The 26,601-nt window shown below is 36.1% G+C and overlaps 1 protein-coding gene across 12 annotated transcripts in view; it reads left to right on the forward strand.

Moving 5' to 3' along the window:
• The window catches only part of SLC44A5 (solute carrier family 44 member 5), a 550,857-nt gene extending 525,563 nt beyond the window's left edge, over positions 1-25,294 (forward strand). For 8 of the 12 annotated variants that reach the window (XM_038001850.2, XM_073007201.1, XM_038001855.2 and 5 more), the window contains 11 exons: positions 1,476-1,575; positions 4,014-4,106; positions 4,570-4,657; positions 5,160-5,422; positions 5,948-6,042; positions 8,082-8,185; positions 9,255-9,328; positions 9,948-10,018; positions 10,143-10,231; positions 15,820-15,904; positions 20,680-23,681. In XM_038001850.2, the coding sequence (XP_037857778.2) occupies positions 1,476-1,575; positions 4,014-4,106; positions 4,570-4,657; positions 5,160-5,422; positions 5,948-6,042; positions 8,082-8,185; positions 9,255-9,328; positions 9,948-10,018; positions 10,143-10,231; positions 15,820-15,904; positions 20,680-20,792 (1,175 nt within the window). In that variant the 3' untranslated portion in view covers positions 20,793-23,681. Of the gene's footprint in view, positions 1-1,475; positions 1,576-4,013; positions 4,107-4,569; positions 4,658-4,723; positions 4,803-5,159; positions 5,423-5,947; positions 6,043-8,081; positions 8,186-9,254; positions 9,329-9,947; positions 10,019-10,142; positions 10,232-15,819; positions 15,905-20,679 lie in introns of all 12 variants that reach the window. The other 4 variants (XM_007978267.3, XM_038001833.2, XM_073007202.1 and 1 more) reach the window with 3 other exon arrangements.
• The last annotated feature ends 1,307 nt before the right edge of the window (positions 25,295-26,601 follow it).

Consider the following 26,601-nt stretch of genomic DNA (forward strand, 5'->3'; position numbering starts at 1 on the left):
TATATGTATTATCTTTATAGGTTCATTCAAAGAAGATAACAATTTTAGCATAATATGGTTACACGCCACAATTTTGGGTTCATATTAGTGTTTTAAGAGAATAAAATGTACATGAAAACATAAATACATAGTATAACTAAAGGAAGATTTAGAAGTGAGATGATACACTACTAAGATCTTCGTATACCTCTGGGTGAACTTCTACTTACTTGGATATAGTAACTGATGTGTGATGTATCAGAATTTTAGTAATATAATAATAGAATGAAATAATGAGCTCTCCATCAACAGAACTGTTCAAGCATGAGCTAAATAGCCATCTAGCAAGGAGGTTAGAGACTGGATTCTTTCACAAGTGGGAATTTAAGTTTCCATTAAGTTCCTTTTACAATTTTAGATTCTTTTTCTTGATTTTAAGATCCATACCTTTTACTTTTTAACATTTCTGAAATCAGGATGCATCTTAAAATTATTGAATAAACATTTAATGAAGTGTTTCTTTACTTTTCCTAAAAAGTTATTATTTAATTAAGAATATGCCTTAGAAATGAGGAAATATAATAATTGATGGTATTTGGCGTCAAGTTTAAAAAAACTAATTCAGGCTAGCTGAAGAGAAAAGAAAACTGGAACAGGCTGAGAGCAAAGCAGATGGTATTTACTGTAAGGATATAGAAGTGCCTTGTCAAACTCAAAAAAGCAGAAAGCTAGCTGGACTTCAAAGTTTACTTGGAGTCAGGAAATGAAAGCCCAAAAGAACCCAAGATTTCCTCTCCTTGCTGTCTTGCTTTATACATCTACACTTTATTCTTTCTTTGCAGATTCACTTGTTTCACATAAAGATGGTTTTGACACAGTTTGTATAACCTACAATTCAAGATTTATAAACTTCAAGACTAAATAAATTAAGTTTACTGAACTAGGTTCCCTTAGTTTCAATTCTAATACTTATATTGGCCAAGTTGGGTTAAGTTTATACCCTGATTCCATCAATGGTGGCCATAGTGCGAAGAATCACAATAATGGGACAGCCACGAACCTGCCCTGCCAGCCAGCAAGGACAATTAAGAGGCATTATGAGGAAAGTGAACAGCTCAAAACATGTCTTCTGTATATTGTCTTACTCAGTGAATTAAAGGCGAAAACATCTAAAATAGAACTACCTAAAGCAGCCCTTCCCTTTTTCCATTCCTATTTTCTAAGTTCTACAAATTGTGTGAAATGCTTTTATGGATGAGATGAATCCTTTCCAAAATAGATGTTCAAGCTCTTGGTAAAGGCTTTAATCTAGATTTCATAGGATTTTGTGAAAGTTAATTTCTAAGATTGGCATTTTTGGAGAGATAACACTGCTTAGATTATGAGGTGTCAAAATTGGCAGAAATAATCATAAAGTTCAATCCTAGCATTTGCATAGAAGGTTTGTTTCCGTATCTACTTGTATTACAGACTGATTTTTTTTTTCCTGTTCAAAGTGATAATACTCTGCATCATTGAAGTGATTGTCATCCTCATGCTGATCTTCCTCAGGAATCGAATCCGAGTCGCCATTATCCTGCTGAAGGAAGGAAGCAAGTAAGGCCCTTAATGTAGAAACTCGGCTAAAGTGTATCAGTCAGTAAAATCAGTCACTGTCCCTTCCATAAATATCTCACCTATTTTCCTTTTAAGATCACTTTTGGCTGGGCGCGGTGGCTCACGCCTGTAATCCCAGCACTTTGGGAGGCCGAGGCAGGCGGATCACCTGAGGTCGGGAGTTTGAGACCAGCCTGACCAACATGGAGAAACCCCGTCTCTACTAAAGATACAAAATTAGCCAGGTGTGGTGGCACATGCCTGTAATCCCAGCTACTTGGGAGGCTGAGGCAAGAGAATCACTTGAACCGGGAGGCAGAGGTTGTGGTGAGCTGAGATCGTGACATTGCACTACAGCCTGGGCAACAAGATGTTTAAAAGAAAGCATCTTCCATTCAGGCAAACTTGTTCAAGTTCACACTCTACCACTTATTAGAAAGATCACCACTAACATGTCCTTTAATATCCCCAAGTCTCAATAATCATAGGGCAAAATAAGTGTAAAACCTATTCAGTCTATGTATTAGCAGTTTTTGAACACCAAATATGTGTTAGGAGAATGATACACGTGAAAGTAAGTGACAAAGTGCTATATAAAAGTTAGCTAGATTACATGTTATATTATTTTCATACTGCATCATATGTTCATATTAATGGTTGAGATTATTTGCAAAGCTTTAAATCACCACAGTTCTATAAAGTCAATTATATGCTATTGCCACTTCTGTCTGAGTGAAGTAATTTTCTAATAGACAGGACAACTGATTCTAGGAGCACCAGACTATACATTTCATATCTAAAGCTCACAATTCAGGAACACTTTATACCAAGAGTCATTTTTATTTTTTAAAAGTCACAAAATAAACACTAAATGTTTCATAAAATTCATGCCAAGAGATAATAACGCCTATAGTTTCCACACTATTCCAAAAGGTCATTCAAGAATAATACTGTGAACTTTTTAATAATGCATGGAAGTAACTGGGAAATCATTATTATAAAGCCAACAACCCATGCTCTCCATTGAGTGTGATGGAAACCACATTGTTAATGACCAAGAACCAAATTATTTTTAACAGTCTTTAAGGATTATTTGAACAAAATTACCATATTATTATTTTTATTATAATAGTGCCACCTGAAGTCACTGGTTTAAATAGTTAACAAGCAGTTAGTTAAACTCTCGCTCCTTCCCTCAATAACCTATCATTAACCACTGAAAACTACTGATTTTCTGTGTTTATTTCTTAAGTAGTATGATATTGTACAGTTCACTGTAACTTGCTCTACTTGTTTCACTTCTAAATGTGCATTTGTGTGAGTATATATGTTTGTGTTAAAGAGCCAGTAAAATTGAAACAGGCTGGTAGTTTGCTCAGGGGGAATAAGGACTGAAATAAATAGGTGTGAGAATACAGGGTAAACCTAAGGAGACACAATAATTCATTTAACAGCAGTGTACGAAGAAAAGAGAAAACAGGATAGCTTAAATAGTGAGGGGAGAAAGGTAGCAAATACAAAATAATCTAAGCATCAATGCATTAGGAGTGATAAGATTTTCATCTTATTTCTCAATGACCATATGAAACAGTATTGTGTTTAATCCAGTGTCATATGCTGAAAAGATCATGTAACAGAAGTCATTAGAAGTAATGCAGTCAGATAGCAAACATTTCACAAGCCATGTCCTATTAGAAAATATCAAAGAAATTATTATCCTTGATAATTATATTTTACAAAATTGCATTTTAGAAATCATATTTTCAAATATAATTTGAATTTATAATTTAAAAATACATTTAACTGCAAATAGACATTATATATTCCAAACAAAAAAGAATAAGGAATTACCTGAAGGGTTGCTATGTGGAAAAAATGGTAAAATGGTCATTTCTTCCCCAGAAGTTAGAGGATATAAGTTGCAAACAGGCAGATAAGGAAGAAACTTCTAATACCTTGATAAGAAAATAGAATAAGCCATGTCATGTAAAAGTAAGTACCCATCACTCAATGTGTTCACCAAAGGCTAGTGAACCCATTCTGAAGAAGTATAGGGGATTCCTGAATTAGTGGGGCATTCCCACAGTGTGACACATGATCTTCAAGGTCTTCTTCAATTTTAAAAGTCTAAGAATCTAAACAAAAGGAAGAAATGTCATGATTACAATGTATCAAATCTTTATGGATCAGATGGTAGCAACCAAAGAGAGGAAAATTTGAGGGACTTTAGGCAGCAGTCTAACATGTGCATCGGAAAAACGCCTCAACTTACTTTTAAAAATAAGTAAATAAAAATATAAAACCAACTGAGAATATGCCAGAACGATCACCAAAAAAGAGTCCGTGGTTATTACCAGTTTTCTTAGGATTAATTCAGTGTAAATCTTATTTCTAGTTTTAACAATCATTTTGAATTTCAACTATTTGTTTTATTTCAGAGCCATTGGATACGTTCCTAGTACATTAGTCTATCCAGCTTTAACTTTCATTTTGCTCTCAATCTGTATTTGCTACTGGGTCGTGACAGCAGTGTATCCTTTGGTAACTGGCCTCTTTAAACCTCAGGTTCACATGACTATTCGTGAACCAGGAGTTTGTGTTCAGTGTTTTCTATCCTTGGGAAGATGAGGAATGTACTAAGAAGTAACTGATTTTTTTTTTCCCAAGCTCTAAAAACGTTTCAATCTACTGATTGAATTTCCCCTCAAATAGTTCATATTGTAGATTTGTTTTATTTTGTCTCCACATGAGACTTATTGCTCCTTAGCAATAAGCCAAGAAAGTTCCTATACATTTTACTGTTTTTAAGGGGCCGCTCTGTGCAGCTGGCCCACATTACATTAATCTAGGCCTGAAAAATAGATGAATATTATTAAAATATTAGGCATTTTTGAAGTTAATTTCTCATGCACTTTTGAGTTGTCTGTATTATTTTCTTATCCATTTATTTTCAATCTACCAGCAACTAGCTTATCCTTAATGGAGTCTATTCAGTTTCTTGGCGACATCAGGGGTACCTGTGTACAAAGTCATAGCTCCAGAGGGGCATTGTATACATGAAAATCAAACCTGTGACCCAGAGGTAAGTACAAGAAACTCTGTCATTTACTTACTGCAATATAGACTTCGGCTGTAATTCATTTTGTAGGTGTTGTAGGAATTGTCCCGAAGCAGAGATCCTATGCACTGATGGGGACAACTATGTGCTGAAGGGGAGTGTGCGCCAGGTAAGCAGGAGAGTATTGAAAACAGTGGGCACAATGCAGAGAAAGCACTGTATTTCCTGAGTGTGCCTGTCCTACCATATACCCAAGACCACAGAAAGTAGGTATGGTCAACAACAACACTGATAAATGTGAAAGTATAGTGGGTGCAGATTATGAGCATTTGATGAAAAATGGGATACTTTCCAGAGCTCAGTAGAGAATTATATAAAGTGATATAACAGCAAATAGAGGAGTAAGAGCAGGAGCTAATGGGATAAAAACAGGACACACAATTAAGAGGAAGAGGAAAACACAGGGAGCTGTTATCTTGGAGTGACATTTAATATTATGTCCTTGTGCTCTTTTTTCTGAATGCAGATTTTTAATACAACTGAAATTGCCAAAGCTTGCCCTGGGGCTCTGTGTAACTTTGCTTTCTATGGTGGAAAGAGCTTGTACCATCAATACATCCCTACCTTCCATGTATACAACTTATTTGTCTTTCTCTGGCTTATAAACTTCGTCGTTGCATTGGGTCAGTGTGCCCTTGCTGGTGCATTCGCTACTTATTACTGGGCCATGAAAAAACCTGATGACATCCCACGATATCCACTTTTTACTGCATTTGGGCGAGCCATACGGTAAGTTCCAAGTTGAAACCTACACCTATCTTGTCAGTTACATTTGGCGTGCTTGTAATTCAGTCTTGGCTCATCAATTCAAGTGGCAAGGTACAAATGAAATCAAAGGTACGAATCAAAATTCATGGATGCCCATTTTGTCCGGTTTCATAGCCAGTTTTACAATCCCTACCCAAGCCAATTTCCTTCTAAATGCTATAGGTTATTAGAGAGAGAAAGAGATAGAGGAGGACACCAAAGGAAAGATCAAGGATTAACTTGGCTCTGTGTCTCCATTGAGCAATACAAACATCCTATTTTATGATGATAGACTATTGGTGTCATTTATACTGATGAAGGGTAAGACAGATATATATGGCATAAAATCCTCTATAGAGACCTTTATCCATCTGAATAAGAGAGTGCAAAAGACTCTTTGTTGTTAATCCTTCTGCAGATACCTTTTCCTTGTGAAAATTATTCAATTAGCATCCTTTTAAATAATAGTATTAATTTTTAACTTATTCTCATTTTATCTTTGTGCAGATATCACACAGGATCCCTAGCATTTGGATCTTTAATTATTGCATTGATTCAAATGTTTAAAATTGTCCTAGAATACTTGGACCACCGTCTTAAACGTAAGATTTCAGACGTCCTGACTTTTGTGAAGATAATCAATTGGGTCGGGGGTCGGGGGTCGGAGGAGACCTGATGATTATAACTTGGACTAGGGTAATAAGGATGAAAGGGCATGTTTGGGACCTGTTCTGTTCTGAAGGAAAACCAGAGAGAGCTTGCTGAAGAAGCAGATGTCAAGGGAAGGGAGGGACAGTGGTGAAGGAAAGAGAGAAAAAGTGTGTGATCCTATTCATTAAGCTGTGGAAGCCAGAAGAAACAAATTTCAAAAAGGAGATTAAGAATTCTGTTTTGAGATGTTATTGTTGAGAAGCATGATGGAGATGTCAGGTTGGCAGCTCCAAGTCTGTAGTTCAGGTCAGGTTAGGCTTAAAATATAAATGTGTGTGTCACAGGCATAAATCTTCATACCTGATATATATTGTTTACAAACACATACACTTTGCTTGGAATGCACCTTAAAATATTTTATTATTAATATCAGAAACAGATTTGAAAAGGCACAGAAAAGCTGGAAGACTCACACTTCCTGATTTCAAAACTTATTATAAAGCTACAGCAATCAAAAGAGTGTGGTACTAGCATAAGGACAGACATATAGAGGTAAAATAAAACAGACATCCCAAAACTAACTCTCACATATAAGACCATTCAATGGAAAAAGGTCAGTCTTTTCAACTAATGGTGCTGGGAAAATGGGATATCCACATGCAAAAGAATGAAGTGCAGCCTTATCTTACATTAATATACAAAAATTAACTAAAAATGGATCAAAGAGCTAAACAAAATCACTAAAACTATAAAACTCTTAGAAGAAAACATAAGTTGAAAGCTTCATGACATTGGATTTGGTGATTATTTCTTAGTACACCAGAAGCATAGGCAACAAAAGAAAAATGAATCGAACTTCATCAAATTTAAAAACATTTATTCAACAAAGAACACTACCAAGAGAGTGAAAAGACAGCCCACATGATGGAAGAAAATATTTTCAAATCATATGCCAGATAAGGGATTCATATCCAGAATATATAAGAACTTCTACAACTCAACAGCAAAATAATCAACCCAGTTCAAAAATGGACAAAGAACTTGAATAGACATTTCTCCAAAAACGATATACAAATGGACAATGAGGACATGAAAAGATGCTTAATATCACTAGTCATTAGGGAAATGCAAATCAAAATCACAATGAGATAGCACTCCATACACATTAGAATGGCTATATATATATATATATATATATATAAACAAAGAATAGAAAACAAAATAACAAGTGTCGGTAAGAATGTGGAGAAATTGGAACCCTTGTGTATTGCTGGAGGGAATGTCAAATGATTTAGTCACTGTAGAAAACAGTATAGGAGTTTCTAAAAAAATTTAAAATATAATTTTATATGACCAAGAAACCCCATATCTAGATATATATGAAAAGAATTGAAAGAAGGAACTCAAACAGATACTTGCACATCACTGTTCATAACAGCATTATTCAGAATAGGCAGAAGGTATAAACAACCCAAATTCCAATCAACAAATGAATAAACAAAATGTGTTATATACATACAATGAAATATTATTCAACCTGAAAAAGGAATGAAATGATGAACCTTGACAACATCATGCTAAGTGAAATAAGCAAGATACAAAAGGATAAATATTGTATGATTCCTCTTATTTGAAGCACCTAGAAGAAGCAAATTTATACATAAAAATATAAATTTATATTTATAATAGAGTTTACTAAGGGCTGGGGGATGAGGGGAATGAGAAGTTACTGTTGAAGGGCATAGAATTTCTATTTGAGATTTTAAAGTTCTGGAAATGGATAGCAGTGATGGTTGTACAACATTATGAATGTACTCAATGCCACTGAACTGTAAACTTAAAAATGGTTAAAATGGCAAATTTTATATTATATATATTTTATAACAATACAAAATTTTAAATCTCATTTTAAATGTTGTATGATCATTTATTTTGATTGATAAGGTTCAGCTGCAAAGCATTAATAGATTTAAATATCTCCTTATCATAGGTACCGAGAACACATTGTCTAAATTCCTACAATGCTGCCTGAGATGCTGCTTCTGGTGTTTGGAAAATGCAATAAAGTTTTTAAACAGAAATGCCTATATTATGGTAGGTAGATTATTTTTTATTTACTAAGCTGCTTCTTTGCAATCCCAAACATCATGTCTACATTGCCGTCTCTAAAGCACTTTTACATCATGCAGTTGAATTTATCACTATGCTGATATAAGGCTTGTTAATCTAATGCCTGATTCGGGGATATGCTTCCCTAGTTGAGACAGTATCTGAACTATACTTTATTGTTACTTTCAATATTTTTTTTGAGAGCAAAAATATTACACACTTTGGAAACTTATAAGTGTGCTGGATAAAAAATGGTTTTATGTGTCTTTGGCATAGTTTAGTGGGAAGAAAGAGTATTTAATCTATGTTTCACTCTGAGAAGAAAATACTTTCTAATTCTGGAATTTACATAATTTTAAAGAAGAGTCTTATCCTTTTTATGAATCTTGTGTTAGAATGTGTAGAGATTGACAACGCTTAACTGACTTTTGTTTCCTATGGCACTATGGAAAGTCTTACATAGGCTTTTTAACATAAGGGATCCAGAAATATAATTTTTCTAACATATAGAAAGCTACAGTATAACCTTTTGACATTTGCTTATTATCACAGTAGCACAGGGTCTGGAAAAGTGATAGAAATAGTTATGGAGATTCAAACAGTATTAATTTACCTCCAATGAGAGTATTATGTTGAGCCTATTCATCAATAAATCAGGTTTAGTGAAAGGTATTGGGTTTCCTTAAGAGTAATTTTTTATGTAGAGACTACAATATTTAACCTTTTCAGCAATAAACTCTAGCCCAAACATTTTAAAGGCAGAAGCCATTATCTGGAATTTGAGAAAAAGACCTGCCTCTGTTTAAGGCTGTCTAATCCCCCAGAGTTTGAGGGCATACAGCATCGGAAGCACACCTGACTGTCAATGACCCTGAGAGTTGTGTAGAGCTGAGGACACACAGTGTGTCCCACAAATCCACATGTTAGAAAGAAGAGTGGGGACAGCTCTGCAAATGACAGGAATTAATTTGGTTACCTTCCTGTCATTGGATTGTCTTTTGATCTTGTTAGAGTATGTTACGGGCTCCAGAATAATATCAGCTGTCTTCCTCAGATTGCAATATATGGCAGAAACTTCTGCAGGTCAGCAAAAGATGCTTTCAATCTGCTGATGAGAAATGTTTTAAAGTAAGTAATCAGGCTGAACATTGTAATTTAACAATTTAATGAACCTTGAGCATTACATCCTTCACATGTTGTTATTTAAAGTGTTGGTGGCATTATTAGATATGAATATTATCTTTTAACCCAATGGATTTAAATATTATCTCTTATAGCATTAATTTATTTTCATATCTGAGAATTGTTGCTTCCATCATCCACCTGTGTCTTTAGGTCCATTGGCATTTTTTCATTTTTATTATCCCCTCTGCTCAAGAAATTCCCCCAGATGAACAACATTATCATCTTTCCCCCTCCCAGAATTGGTGGAACCTGAGTGAACAAAATCAGAGAACAATACAGCATCCTGAGGACGCAGGGTGTCTATAGGCTTCAAATCAGAGACAGAGGCTGACACCACCACTGCAGGGCTCCTGACAGCCCTACAATGCCATCTTCTGTTTACATTAAAAATAAGTCAGAACATCATCCATGAGTTCCACCATCATTTCTTCCAAAACAATTGCCAAATACAGTTTCAGCAAAGACACATCAAAATAAACTCATGAATATTTACTGTCATCAATTTCAAGTACCAAGTATATTTTAAACACAAAATTATATTTTCTTTTTTTCTGATATTCAGAGTTGCAGTTACAGATGAAGTTACATACTTTGTATTATTCCTGGGGAAAATTCTAGTTGCTGGAAGTATAGGTAAGTAATCACGATGAAAATAATTTTTTAAAAGTTTAAAAGATGCTTGGAAGAACTGCTTTACTACAAAAAACTATATTCCTTTGCAAATGTATAATATACATGTTCTACCTTTTCAATGTAGGTGTTCTGGCCTTCCTATTCTTCACACAAAGACTGCCAGTGATTGCACAAGGACCAGCATCTTTAAATTACTACTGGGTACCTTTGCTGGTAAGAGTTGGTGTTTGAGTCATTGCAGGCTGCTCTAATAAAAATACTATAGACTGAATGACTTAAACAACAGAAATTTATCCCTCACAGTTCTGAAGGCTGGGAAGTCCAAGATCAAGGTGCCAGCCAACTTGATTTCTGGTGAGGGCCGTCTTCCTGGTGAACAGAGAGACACCCTCCTGTATCTTCACATGGTGGCGAGAGAGAGAGAGATTATCTCTTTCATTTATCTTCTTATAAGGACACTAATCCGATCCTCCTGACCTAATCGCCTCGTAAAGTTCCCACCTTCAAATAACATTGGGGCTTAGGACTTCGGCAAATGAATTGAGGAGGTACACCGTTCACTCCGTAGCAGCTGGGTATTGCTGATTCTGTGATTTATCAGAGATAGCACAATTTTAAAAAAGGAATAGGATAAATAATAATGATAGCTAAAATTATTGGTCTTACTTTATGCCAACCCACATCCTACTTTAGAGACTGGGTTCCTTGGAAATAACCTGAGACAGAACATTGCATGCAGAAGGTATGTCAGGAAGCTGTCTCCTGAGATACATTGGTAAGAAAGTGAGGAGGGCGGGATAGGTAGCAGGAGAAGCTGACCCATGCCGAAGTTACAGCTGAGGCCTCAGAATTGCAGGACATTCTGGCAAAGGGGCTGGACCTTTGTATGCTGCATCAGGCAGTTTTTGATCATGAACTGACCCCTGCATGAGGGTATAACTTTGGGTGAGGCAATTCCCTGCAGGAAGGGCAATTCTTTTTTTTTTTTTTTTTTTTTTTTTTTTTTTTTATTATACTTTAAGTTCTAGGGTACATGTGCATAATGTGCAGGTTTGTTACATATGTATACTTGTGCCATGTTGCTGTGCTGCACCCATCAACTCGTCATTTACATCAGGTATAACTCCCAATGCAATCCCTCCCCCCTCCCCCCTCCCCATGATAGGCCCCGGTGTGTGATGTTCCCCTTCCCGAGTCCAAGTGATCTCATTGTTCAGTTCCCAACCTATGAGTGAGAACATGCGGTGTTTGGTTTTCTGTTCTTGTGATAGTTTACTAAGAATGATGGTTTCCAGCTGCATCCATGTCCCTACAAAGGACACAAACTCATCCTTTTTTATGGCTGCATAGTATTCCATGGTGTATATGTGCCACATTTTCTTAATCCAGTCTGTCACTGATGGACATTTGGGTTGATTCCAAGTCTTTGCTATTGTGAATAGTGCCACAATAAACATACGTGTGCATGTGTCTTTATAGCAGCATGATTTATAATCCTTTGGGTATATACCCAGTAATGGGATGGCTGGGTCATATGGTACATCTAGTTCTAGATCCTTGAGGAATCGCCATACTGTTTTCCATAATGGTTGAACTAGTTTACACTCCCACCAACAGTGTAAAAGTGTTCCTATTTCTCCACATCCTCTCCAGCACCTGTTGTTTCCTGACTTTTGAATGATTGCCATTCTAACTGGTGTGAGATGGTATCTCATTGTGGTTTTGATTTGCATTTCTCTGATGGCCAGTGATGATGAGCATTTTTTCATGTGTCTGTTGGCTATATGAATGTCTTCTTTTGAGAAATGTCTGTTCATATCCTTTGCCCACTTTTTGATGGGGTTGTTTGTTTTTTTCTTGTAAATCTGTTTGAGTTCTTTGTAGGTTCTGGATATTAGCCCTTTGTCAGATGAGTAGATTGCAAAAATTTTCTCCCATTCTGTAGGTTGCCTGTTCACTCTGATGGTAGTTTCTTTTGCTGTGCAGAAGCTCTTTAGTTTAATGAGATCCCATTTGTCAATTTTGGCTTTTGCTGCCGTTGCTTTTGGTGTTTTAGACATGAAGTCTTTGCCCATGCCTATGTCCTGAATGGTACTACCTAGGTTTTCCTCTAGGGTTTTTATGGTATTAGGTCTAACATTTAAGTCTCTAATCCATCTTGAATTAATTTTCGTATAAGGAGTACGGAAAGGATCCAGTTTCAGCTTTCTACTTATGGCTAGCCAATTTTCCCAGCACCATTTATTAAATAGGGAATCCTTTCCCCATTTCTTGTTTCTCTCAGGTTTGTCAAAGATCAGATGGCTGTAGATGTGTGGTATCATTTCTGAGGACTCTGTTCTGTTCCATTGGTCTATATCTCTGTTTTGGTACCAGTACCATGCTGTTTTGGTTACTGTAGTTTTGTAGTATAGTTTGAAGTCAGGTAGCGTGATGCCTCCAGCTTTGTTCTTTTGACTTAGGATTGTCTTGGAGATGCAGGCTCTTTTTTGGTTCCATATGAACTTTAAAGCAGTTTTTTCCAATTCTGTTAAGAAACTTGTTGGTAGCTTGATGGGGATGGCATTGAATCTATAAATAACCTTGGGCAGTATGGCCATTTTCACGATATTGATTCTTCCTATCCATGAGCATGGTATGTTCTTCCATTTGTTTGTGTCCTCTTTGATTTCACTGAGCAGTGGTTTGTAGTTCTCCTTGAAGAGGTCCTTTACATCCCTTGTAAGTTAGATTCTGAGGTATTTTATTCTCTTTGAAGCAATTGTGAATGGAAGTTCATTCATGATTTGGCTCTCTGTTTGTCTGTTACTGGTGTATAAGAATGCTTCTGATTTTTGCACATTAATTTTGTATCCTGAGACTTTGCTGAAGTTGCTTATCAGCTTAAGGAGATTTTGGGCTGAGACAATGGGATTTTCTAAATATACAATCATGTCATCTGCAAAGAGGGACAATTTGACTTCTTCTTTTCCTAACTGAATCCCCTTGATTTCTTTCTCTTGCCTGATTGCCCTAGCCAGAACTTCCAACACTATGTTGAATAGGAGTGGTGAGAGAGGGCATCCCTGTCTTGTGCCAGTTTTCAAAGGGAATTTTTCCAGTTTTTGCCCATTCAGTATGATATTGGCTGTGGGTTTGTCATAAATAGCTCTATTATTTTGAGGTACGTTCCATCAATACCGAATTTACTGAGCGTTTTTAGCATGAAGGGCTGTTGAATTTTGTCAAAAGCCTTTTCTGCATCTATTGAGATAATCATGTGGTTCTTGTCTTTGGTTCTGTTTATATGCTGGATTATGTTTATTGATTTGCGAATGTTGAATTTAAAGCAGTGTGTAGAGGGAAATTTATAGCACTAAATGCCCACAAGGGAAAGCTGGAAAGATCTAAAATTGACACTCTAACATCACAATTAAAAGAACTAGAGAAGCAAGAGCAAATACATTCAAAAGCTAGCAGAAGGCAAGAAATAACTAAGATCAGAGCAGAACTGAAGGAGATAGAGACACAAAAAACCCTCCAAAAAATCAATGAATCCAGGAGTTGGTTTTTTGAAAAGATCAACAAAATTGACAGACCGCTAGCAAGACTAATAAAGAAGAAAAGAGAGAAGAATCAAATAGACGCAATAAAAAATGATAAAGGGGATATCACCACCGACCCCACAGAAATACAAACTACCATCAGAGAATACTATAAACACCTATATGCAAATAAACTAGAAAATCTAGAAGAAATTGATAATTTCCTGGACACTTACACTCTTCCAAGACTAAACCAGGAAGAAGTTGAATCCCTGAATAGACCAACAGCAGGCTCTGAAATTGAGGCAATAATTAATAGCCTACCAACCAAAAAAAGTCCAGGACCAGATAGATGGATTCACAGCTGAATTCTACCAGAGGTACAAGGAGGAGCTGGTACCATTCCTTCTGAAACTATTCCAATCAATAGAAAAAGAGGGAATCCTCCCTAACTCATTTTATGAGGTCAACATCATCCTGATACCAAAGCCCGGCAGAGACACAACAAAAAAAGAGAATTTTAGACCAATACCCTGATGAACATCGATGCAAAAATCCTCAATAAAATACTGGCAAACCGGATCCAGCAGCACATCAAAAAGCTTATCCACCATGATCAAGTGGGCTTCATCCCTGGGATGCAAGGAAGGGCAATTCTTAGTGAGGGAAGCAACTGAGTCATTAACAGCCTAGATTTCCAACAATTGAGGATGGATGAGGCAGTGTAGATCTGGGTGAAGCCCTGCAGTATCTATCATAATATATTAACTCATTTAACCCACATGTCAAAAATACTGTCGTTACTTACATTCTCCCCTCCCCCACTGCCAATTTTATATAGGAGACACAGAGAGGTTAATTCACTTGTTGAGTGCCTGAGCTGTGATTCAAACCCAGGCAGTACATGCTCTTAATGCCTAATGCTTTATTGCCTTGGTGTACAAGATACTAAAACTGAGATATTTTTGCTAGGTACTGGGGGTGGCAGGAAGAAAATGGGCAGGTCATCAATGATAGACTGGATAAAGAAAATGTGTTACATATACACCTTGGAATACTACGCAGTTGTAAGAAAAAATGAGATCATGTTCTTTGCAGCAACATGGATGGAGCTGGAGGCTGTTATCCTAAGCAAACTGGTACAGGAAGAGAAAACCAAATACTGCATGTTCTCATGTATAAGTGGTAGCTAAATATTGAGTACACATAGACACAAAGGGGGAAACAACAGACACTGGGGCCTACTTGAGGGTGGAGGGTAGAAGGAGGGAGAAGATTGAAAAACTACCTATTGGGTACTATGCTTATTACCTGAGTGATGAAATAATCTGTACACCAAACCCCTATGACACACAATTTACTTATATGACAAACCTGTACATGTACACCTTAACCAAAAATAAAAGTTAAAAAAAAATTAAAAAAGAATTCAAAAGAATATTCCAGAAATAAAAACACTGACATCAACTGACTGAAGAGGTACAAAATATCATTGGCAAAATCTCTTTGCTTGATACAAAAATCTGTTGTCTCTTTCTTCTAAAAAGCTGGGCATATGGCCAGAATCCCTGGATCACGGTGTTGAGAAGTCGTTCTGTTATCTGGAACACCTATTATAAACTGTTACCCTAGGGAGAAATAAACCTCTCTTTTTTTAAGAAAAAAGAAAGGAAAGAGAGAAAGAAGGAAAGAAGGAAAGAAGGAAAGAAAGAAAGAAAGAAAGAAAGAAAGAAAGAAAGAAAGAAAGAAAGAAAGAAAGAAAGAAAGAAAGAAAGAAAGAAAGAAAGAAAGAAAGAAAAAGAGAAAGAGAGAGGAAGGAAGGGAGGGAAGGAGAGAGAGAAGGAAGGAAGGGAGGGAGGGAGGGGAGGGAGGGAGGCAGGGAAAGAGGGAGAGAAGGAAGGAAGGAGGGAAGGAAGGAAGGAAAGGAAGGAAGGAAGGAAGGGAGGGGAAGGGAGGGAGGGAGGGAAGGAAGGAAGGAAGGAAGGAAGGAAGGAAGGAAGGAAGGAAGGAAGGAAGGAAGGAGAAATGAAAAGAAAAGGAAATAGTACCCCCCCCCAAAAAAAAATAAAAAGGCAGTTAATGTAATAAAACTTGTTTAAGTCTCAGAACAAAATATGCAGAAGCATTATCATTGAACTTTTTGGTTTCTACATTAAACTCTTTTTCCCATACAGAGTACTTCAAAACTTTCTCATCATGGCTTTCATTTATAGCTGCATTATTCTTCTTCTGGACAAAGTAAATGACATGTTGGTTCTCTTCTTTATCCATTTACAGACGGTCATTTTGGGGTCTTACCTGATTGCACATGGGTTCTTCAGCGTCTATGCAATGTGTGTTGAAACAATTTTCATCTGCTTCTGTGAGTATTTAGTATGTGTGTGTGTTTTCCCCCTTCAGTGGATAACTAAAAGGTGAGATGGTGAAGGCCCAAGTCCTTAGCTGACTTGGGGATCTGCTGTTACCTGGCTGCAACCACAAAACGTGTTTATCTGGAAAGAGGTATTGCTTAGTAGATGTTCTTTAAACCTTAATACCTGAGAAATAAGTCAGATGCAGAGAGACAAATACTTCATGATCTCCCTTACATGTAGAATCTAAAAGAGTCAAACTCATAGAAACAGAGTAGAGGGGTGCTGACCAGAGACTGAAGGGTCAGTAAAATAGAGAGATGTTGGTCAAAGGGTACAAACTTTCAGTTATGCAGGATGAATAAATTATGGCACTCACATGTACAGCATGGTGACTATTGTTAATAATACTGTATTGTTAACTTGAAATTTGCTAAGCTCTTAAGTATTCTCACCACACACGCACACAAAGAAAACTATGGGAGGTTATAGACATGTTCATTAGCTTGACTGTGGCAATCATTTTACAATATATTCATATATCAAAACATTATACACCTTAAATATTTATAATTGTTATTTGTTAATTATATCTCAATAAAGTTGGAGAAAAAAATTACACCTCAACAAAGCTTGGGGAAAAATACACAATTTAAAAAGAAATCTTAACAGCTAAGAGAATGGAGTTTGCAAAGCACAGAAGAGTCAACTACTGAAATGAACCTCAGTCTTCATGGCATACTGTTAGCATGAAATTATTTTGTTCATTTCTTGATTTTTTAAGTAAATAACAATGATTGGCTTCTGCCATGCTTTATTAACAGAACTGAAGACATAACTGGACTCTGGGAACTAGATATGTGGAATTCTTTACGGAGAGGATTTATAAATTCTGATAAAGCCAGGATGACAAAGTGGTTTCAAGGACATATAGGGCCAATTCAAACTGGGCATCACAATGACAAATGGATAGGATGCAGAGAGGAGTGCCTCTAGGAAACAGTTGGATTAATTTTGATACATAGAGTTAAAATACTTCTTTAGAGCTTTCATCACTCACTTATACATGATGCTCCTATAGTTGCATATGCAACTCCCAAACACAAAATAGGGTTTTCTTTTTTTGGCTAGGCACTGTCACTCATACCTGTAATCTTAGTGCCTTGAGAGGCCAAGACGGGGAGAATTGCTTGAGACCAGTCTGGGCAACATAATGAGACCCTATCTCTATAAAACAAACAAACAAACAAACAAACAAATAAATAAATAAATAAGTCAGGCATGGTAGCACATACCTCTAGTCCTAGCTACCCAGGAGGCTAGGTGGGAGGATCACTTGGGCCCAAGAGTTCAAGGCTGCAGTGAGCTATGATTGTGTCACTGTATTCCAGCCTGAGTAACAGCAAGATCCTGGCTCTAAGAAAAAAAAAATGATTTTTTAAATATTAGTACCTCACCTCAAAAGTCCTGGAGAACCTAGTATCTAGCAGAAGCTTAATCTAGCCCTCACCTTCCATGCCATTTCTTTGGCAAACCAACAGAAAGTAGAGTCAGTAAGTAAAAGAGCAGAACTTGTTAGCTGCACAACTACACATCCTGGGAGATTATTTCTTTAGCACATTGCCCTTAAGAGAAACAGAGAACATTTACTCTCTGACAGGCCATTACTGAGCAGTCCACTTGTATAAAACTAACAGTTTGCATTTTAGAGTAACCCACAGCACCAACTTCACGTTGAGATCAAGAGAGAAGATAACTATAGGGAGATATATTCAAAGAAAACCTCCTAGAAAATAGTTTGGCCTTGTTTTTTGTTTGTTTGTTTGTTTCTGAGCCTATTAAAATAAATTCTCAATAACCGGACAAAGAATTCAGGAGAACTTTATGTACTAGTTAGCTCTTCCTCTGGTTGTAATAGGAATTAAAATGTTTAATGTTTTCCTAGTGCTTCAGTGGTTTAAGAAAAGCTATCTATCAACAAAACATCACATGAACAAACAGTTCAGTATGGGATGGAAGAAGGAGCACGAGTAAGGTTATTCGTGCTAAAACACGATGGAGACAGGGCTCTGGAATGCTCAAAAATCTCTCCTTTCATCTCTAACACTAATCATGGGTACAATACCTGGAAATCACTGTGTGGCCTTCCCCATTCTTGTAGCTGAAAATACTTAACAAAATTTGTCTCAGGAAATGTCTAGAACCTACTAGTTTCCAGTCTTTGCAAGTTTTGGCTAATATGTTGATTTTAAGTTTGGCAGTTGATTTTGAATTTGGACAGTAAGAAATGTTTTCCACCATCTTTATTAATCAATTGCCAACTCCTTGAAAGCCAGGTACATCAGCTTGATTCAGTGTATTGCGTGTTGACATGAATCACTTCCTTACAGAGACTCTTGTCTGTGATAACAAAGAACAAGGAAACTTAAATTGTGTTTCTCTTCCTCCCCTAGCTGTTACTATGGGCAACATCATACTTTGTAAAATATTCTTCCTAAATTATGCCCTGAACCAAATTCTGAATGTGTAGATTGATTGATTGATTGATTGATCGATTCCTATTATCTTGGCTGCCAGAAAACCAGTGATTTTTACAATGCCAACCATTTGTAAACACTTCATTTTTAGAAACATGGAATCTTTTCATTATTACAAGGTGCTGAGATTCATGATCCCAGAGTGGGAAAAAAGTAATAGCTGTAGATGATTATTAATATGATCCAGGCCAGACTTCTTACCGGTACCTTAAGAGTAATAACAAGATAGCTATGTTATATATAGCAGTAATCCCTCTTTATCCATGGGGGATACATTCCAAGACCCCCGGACATGCCAGAATTCTCTAATAGTACCAAACTCAATTGCTGTCAATTGGAACATGTTTCCGTGTATGTCTTCCATCCACAAATGTAATGCCTTTTCCATCCTAACTAAGCACTTGTCATACACTGTGGCCATAACTTTTGCAGTTTGAGATAAAACAACAAAAGTAGCTTAAAATTCTTTTTTCTTCTTCACAATTTCACGTATAGAAGATTTGTTCTGCCGGGCATGGTGGCTCATGCCTGGAATCCCAACACTTTGGGAGGCCGAGGCAGACATATCACTTGAGGTCAGGAGTTCGAGACCAGCCTGACCAACATAGCGAAACCCTGTCTCTACAAATAATACAAAAATTAGCCAGGCATGGTGGTGGGCACCTGTAATCCCAGCTACTGGGGAGGCTGAGGCAACAACACGACTTGAACCTGAGAGGCAGAGGCTGCAGTGAACCGAGATCACACCACGGCACTCCAGCCTAGATGACAGAGCGAGACTTTGCCTCAAACAAAAAAAAAAACGAAGAAGATTTGTTCTTACATAGATCTTAGCAACCTCAGCATACGTTTATTATTAACTCGAGAACTTTCACCTTTTCACTTAAAGGAAGTATTTTACAGCTTCTCTTTGGCATATCCAAATTGCCAGCAATGCTAATCTTGGAACTTGAGGCCATTATTAACTAAAATAAGGGTTACTTGAACACAAGCACTGTGATCTTGCAACAGATAACTAAGAAGGCTACTAAGTGACTAAGGGAAGGGCATCCTAGACAGTGAGGTGATGCTGGATAAAGGGAAGATCCCCTGCCAGGGTGGGATAGAGCTTGACGGTTTGAGGTCTCATTATGCTACTCATAATAGTATACACTTTAAAATTAATCAATTATTTATTTCTGGAATTTTGCATTTCATATTTCTGGACCTTGGGTAACTAAAACCACAGAAAGTGAAATTGTAGACAGCAAAACTGTGGATAAGAGGGGACTATTGTATAGAATTAGGATTAAGGACAAAAAAACAAAATGATCAGCGTCTATCATGTTCCCTCCTTTGCTTTTCATTTTGTATGTGAGGAAGGTCACGGTGAGGGCTAGTAGAAATCTACTAAACCAGTGACCCAGCTACTCCCAAGAGTACAGCTACTATCTGCTGTGAACTGTATATATCTGGGGGAGGCTTAATTTCATGCAAATGTATCCTTGTTTCTCAGCATAATTCTGGTGCTTCCCCCCAACTACCCAGCAGGTGGGTGGTCAGTGAATATGTCATCAATTTAATATTAGCCTAAGCAAAGCTGAAAAGTAAATTAATATATTACAAGAGTCAGAATACATTGATATTAGCTTTCAAATATAATCTGAGGAAGACTGCAAAAACTTAGGACAGGGTGCCTTATAGTTAAGTAGAACAAGAACAAAACTAGGTGTCAAGAGGCTGAGTCCCTATCTCATCCTATTTACCTCAGAGCCTTTGACTTCAGCAGAGTTTTTTTATATCCCTGGGCCTCAGGGTCTTCGTCTGTAATATTAGAGTATGGACTACCATTAGAAGTGACTTGAAAGTCTGAAATTCTGTTGTTATTCTACATTTATCACAGAATTAATACATTTTCTATTCAGCCCATCCCGGATGATTTGGCAATTTATATCTTTCTGAAATAAACAGTTACAGGATTTAAAGATGACATTTTTGAAGGGACATAGAATATCTTCTTAGCCTTTAAAGTATCAAAATACATCTCTTTGGGAGTGGGAGGGATTTAGGAAGTTTCAGTGTTTCCTGGCAGAGGTTGAAGCTTCTTGCCTTGCCCAGCATCAGCAAGTAAACTGCACTAATTTGTCTTATATTTGACTTTCTAACACTGATTTTTCTGATTTTTCCCTGTTCGACCCACCAATTTATAAAAATGTGTATAATTGTTCTGCTGCTGCTGCTTTTGTCTGCTTTGGCTGCTGCATATACAGGTGAAGATCTGGAAAGAAATGATGGATCTACAGAAAAACCCTACTTCATAACCCCTAACCTGCACGGAATTCTGATCAAGAAGCAACTAGTTCCCCAGAAGCAGAAAGAGTAGAAAAGCTCCAAACAGTGTCACTCACTTTTAAGTAGAAGTTGTGTAAATTAGGTTGATTGTAATTTGGAAATGTCGCTTTTGAGTAATGTGAAATTTCTGTGCTTAATTCTAAAAAGTCAGCACCTGGTACCACCTGAGGTGTCAGGTATTTGGTGATGTTAGCTGCTGTCTGCTTTATAGACGGTGGTCCCAGCTAAAGATCAAAATGTTAATGTCAAACGTTTTTTAAAATCTGTAGCCGAGAGTGTTTTAATAACTTTTATAACTCAGTGTGCTGTTTCCATTGCAGCACTTTGATAGCCTTTCTTTTTATAAGTGTATATTTGTAAAGGATATTCAGGCAATTTTTGAAAACACTATAAATGTGTAATTAATTAGCCATAAAATATTGATTTATAGTTAACCAGCCTATGGTACTAAATTTGTAAATATGGTGCTATGGTTATATTTATACTGTTCGAGCTGGTGGACAACTCTCTAAACTGTGATTAAACTTGTATTAATGGTTCCCTAGGAAGTATATTTCAGTGAGTCATGTCCATAACAAACATAGATGTTGGTGTTATACAGGTTCTACGGAGAGCATTACTGGGTAAAAAATACTGTGGAACCTTCAGAGCCCATTCTGTTTTAGTGAAATGATGTTTATAGTGAAGTCGAATCTGAGTTCTGGAGTGTCATTTCCAACAACATGAACCTCTGTCCATGATGAAAATATTCTGAACAAAACTGAAATTGTTACATAACTCATGCCTTTTGTCTTTAACCCAAATTTCTTATTCCCGCTATATAGAAAATCAATATGAATTTGTTTCAGAAGAGTGATTATATCTTTTCATGAGCATACCTGTGTTTCTAGATTAAAGAGATTGTGTGGCTTTGTTCTACAAAAGGTTTGATTTTGTCTCACCTTTCAGTGAGGAAAGAGAAAAGTAAGACAATTCAGATTTTACCCTAAGGAAATACACTGTCAGCCCTCCATCATCTAATACCTTCATGAGGGAAATACTGCAGGTTAGGAACTCTCTCCCTGCAGGGCTTAGGAGGAAAGTTGTTGCCACCTGCCACCCTTGGCTGCCTGAAGTTTCTGATAGTCACGCGTAAGTTTTGAATGGCAGAACAAAGCATGAATCAGACACACACCTTGCCAGTCCATCCTCTGTGTGCAAATGTGTATGATGCGGTTAACCGTGTAAAAATGCACCCCAAAAGGAGCATTGAATCAATTTGTATTTTCTTGGCTTTTACCGTAAGCTTTGTGTATAAGGATTATTTATGTATTGACAGAAAGGAACATGTTGATCTAACATGTTGATCTGAATATCACCTATATATCCAAGAAAAGAGTCAGAAATGTATTATTGTGATATAGATTGATCTAAATATGTATTAATTATCTTCAAGTGTAGAAACATAGATTTAAACTGACTCTGTGGCATATTAATTAATAGCAATAGCCAATGAATAGGGAAGATTTTTAATATGTAATGACTACCAGCTTGTTCTTGGCTTACATTCTTGAGATTATTGTATTCAAAAGTGTCGGTTGGCTTCACATTTTGGCAAAGAGCCTTCTGCATTCTTATTCTCCTTGAAGCATAATGCAGATCATAATGACAACTTATCTTTCTCGATTATTATTATTTTATTATTCAACAAGACAAGGGCCACAACAAAGGACCAGTAGAATAGTGACCTCTACCTGAGAATTTGTTGTAACTATAAATGTCTGTGCTCTGCCCAAGAGATTCTGATATACTGTGATTTGATGTAAGCCAAGATGTGAATTATTATAAAGTTCTCTAGTTGATTCTGATACACATAAAAGTTGAAAAATTGGCCAGGTGCGGTGTCTCACGCCTGTAATCCCAGCACTTTGGGAGTCCAAGATGGACAGATCACTTGAGACTAGGAGTTCCAGACCAGCCTAGGCAACATGGTGAACCATCTTTATAAAAAATATAAAAATTAGCCAAGTGTGGTGGCGCACACCTGTAGTCTCAGCTACTTGGGAGGCTGAAATGTGAGGGTGATTTGAGCCCAAGAGGTCGAGGCTGCAGTGAGCCATGATCACACCACTGCACTCCAGCCTGGGTGACAGAGAAAAACCCTGTTTAAAAAAAAAAGTTGAAAAATCACTTGAATAAAATATACATCAACACATAAAACTAGTTGCCAATTTATATTATGAGCTAACATCTAGTCAGAAAAATATTCTCCATTTACTACTTATTTGTGTAATTGAAATGTGTAGAATAAAAATGAGCATTGTTTTTGAGAAGATATTTAGAAGCCATTTTCTTACAAAGCAATTAAACTAAAAACTGTGAAAAACTAGGGCAATGTTCCTCAAAATTTGCAGTGGATGTATTTGAAATCTAAAATTTCACAATTATTAGTTTTCAAGGCTATACTATCTAAATTATTGATGGCAAAACAAAATCAATTTTAAACAAATATAGTAATTTAGAAAGTAAATTGAAAAAAGAAGGTGAAAGTTATTTTCTCAATCTTGCAACTGAGAGACACGCAATATTGTCAGAATCTGACCTGTTACACAGAATGAAATAACATCTACTGACATAATCACAAGGGCTGATTGTTTTCTCATAACTATGTTTACAATAATGTTGATGCCAAACTATGCTGTTTAAAAAACAAAAACAAAAACAAACAAAAAGAGGATTTTGAACTGCTGTAAAGCGAGTATACAGCAGATGGCGATGTTACTTCTCTTACAGTTCTGCTTTGATATTTACTCTGTACCATTCTTCCTCCTAGTGGAAGATTTAGAAAGAAATGATGGTTCTACTGCAAGACCTTATTACGTGAGTCAACCTCTGCTGAAGATTTTCCAGGAGGAAAATCTACAAACTAAGCAGCAGTAGAAGAGCAAACTGGTCGTCCTACAGCTGTGTGTTACCTTTTCTCCATCTGCTGTGTCCGTGCAACATTTGTTTCATAAGTGCTTTGTGTTTAGCAACACTGTATTTACGACCTTGTTGGCTTGCATTTGCATGTTTTATACCAAAGCTTATACTGTAATATGTGAAGCCATCAGAAATCGCAAGGGAATTGTTAATAACATAAAACATTTTTATACTAAGATCATTTGTTTTGTAATTCATTTTTAAAGAGTGGCTTGGATGTTTTGAAAATAATACTGAATATGTTAATATTCTTTTAAATCTTAGATTGAAAAATGATACATTATTTAAATTGATAGCTCCTAATATATTTTTAAAATTAAAACTAAAAGACTTCTTCTGCAGGGAAAATTGGTCAGCAAAGTGAAATTTGAAAGTTTAAAGCTTTTCCCACTCTTGTTGGACAGTAAATCAGTGAAAGGACTGCCCCACTTCAGAGGTTGCTCTCTTTAAGTATAGAATGTTTCCTCTGAAACAAATTGCCAATCATCCAGCCTTTACTACTTCGCCCTCTGACAAAGTGCCTTACTGGCTATTTAATATTACCCAGCTTTTATGGGCAAGTTTACAAACATTGTTTTTAAAAAAATTAAAACCTGCAATGTTTCGTGATTAAAACAAGTCTTCTTGCATTTGTTTCACTCTTAGCTCACTGATGGGAAAACATTTGTCATTTTGCTCTGTTTGATATCCTCACTATTATGGAATACATTGTGCAGCTAAACAACTTCCCTTGCGCCTAGTGGACATTCCTGAATGTGTACTACACGCAAGAAGAAACAAACTCCGAAAGAACACTTGTTGGATTTCCTTCTTTCTTTCTTTTATCTTTTTTTTTTTTTACTAAAAGAGAAGTTTTAAAATGAAATGTTTTCTATAGTAGATCTTTGAAAATACAATAGATATAATATTGCATTTCTCAGTGTTTTACAAAGATCAGAAAGGGAATCTTCTAGGAATTACAAAGGGAAACTTTACGCCTCGAGAGGGTGCTCACAGATGTCATGTACTGAATAGCTCCCTTTTAAATGATCATTTATTTTCATCAAAGCCTATTCTATATATGCCATTTCATTTTCTAACTTTTGGTATGAAAAAATCAGTTTACTTATAATATGTTAGTTGTATTGTGCTAATAGAAACAGGAACATAATTTTCAATTCAGTTTTAAATAATTTTACCAGTACTACTAACTTTTAAGGAAATTAATTCAGTTGGTTACTCCGTGTTACAGAAAGAGTTCATAAAAGTATTCACCCTAAGAGAATGTCAATCATATAATGATAATTTGTGAAAGCTTTGAGAGTCAATCATCAGTAAGTTACTATCAGTTTATAAAATATTATCACATTTGTTTAAATGTGACTTTAGATACTTTTATGCCAAAAATAAACCCACATGAGCACATGACAGTCTGAGCTCTATAATCAGAGTGCTTCTGCTGTGCAGAAATGTTAGAAATGTATTGTCTAAATATCTTTGATAATTAAAATGTTTAATATTTAATGAAATTTGTTGTTACTTATTGTTTTAAAACTATTTGGTTTTTCTTTTAATAAAGATTTAAATAAGAAATATCTGTCTGTCTTTTGATTTAAGCTAGAAAAAGAGAAAAGCTTTTGCTTTCAAAACCCACTATACTGTGACAGTATCTTCTCTGTACCAAATGTCTAGGTGGTTTTTTTATTTTAATCTAGATTTATATTTTTAAAATTTCCACTTTTCTCCAGCTATGCGTTGACAAATCAAGTAACTGAAACTGATAACTTATACAAAGGAAATAAGTCAAAGCTAAATGGATGTGATACAAAAATATTTTTAAAAACTCAAATTTTTTTTTAAAGCCTAAATTAGTCAGTTGTTCTTTGTTTTTATTTGCCAAAGGTTTGCTCAGTCCTTCATTTCATTTTGTCAAAATTTATAGAAGGAAAATGTCATTATTTTCAAGGCAGGTGTAAATTTAGAGGCCCTAAAGGATATGAACACCAATTAACAGTAGTTTCCTAAAGCAAGATTAAACATAACTATCACTGATTTATGTTAAGCTAAATTTTAAAACAAATATATTGGTGTCTTTTCCTAGGTTGAATTATATATTAAATCTTCAAAATTAATTATTATTTAAAATTTAATGGGTTTCTGTTCCTTTTTTTTTTTTTTTTTTTTTTGAGATGGAGTCCTGCTCTGTCTCCCAGGCTGGAGTGCAGTGGCAAAATCTCCTCTCACTGCAACCTCCATCTCCCGCATTCAAGCAATTCTCCTGCCTCAACCTCCCGTGTATCTGGGACTACAGGTGCCCGCCACCATACCTGGCTAATTTTTGTATTTTTAGTAGAGACGGGGTTTTACCATATTGGCGAAGCTGGTCTTGAACTCCTGACCTCAGGTGATCTACCCAACTTGGCCTTCCAAAATGCTGGGATTACAGGCGTGAGCCACTGCGCCCAGTCCTAAAATTTAATGGGTTTCTTTCAACGAAAACATTGAACAATGATCTTGCAGTTTTCAGTGTTCTTTTAAAATAAGAACACATTAATAAGATAATAAGATAATAAAATAAGACATTGTATTAATATAGCTAATTATTCTTTTTTATTTGAAATATAATATGTGGTTTCCAAAAGAAATTCAAATTCTGCTTTACGTCTTAAAAACGCCTACTTTTAGATAAAGCACTTATGTTGGTAAATAAATGATATACAATTGTGCAATGATTAATTTGGTTTTCCTATGTGCCTAAAGAGCTTAAAAAGAGTTAATGTGTCTGTATAGTAAAATCACACTATGAAAAGTTCTATGGCATTGTCAGGGACAATGTAATTCTTACTTAAACTGATATTGGAAAACAGGCTCTGTGTAACAATTTCTCACTTTTCTTTTAG

Source organism: Chlorocebus sabaeus, chromosome 20, assembly GCF_047675955.1.
Source record: "Chlorocebus sabaeus isolate Y175 chromosome 20, mChlSab1.0.hap1, whole genome shotgun sequence".
NCBI lineage: Eukaryota > Metazoa > Chordata > Mammalia > Primates > Cercopithecidae > Chlorocebus > Chlorocebus sabaeus.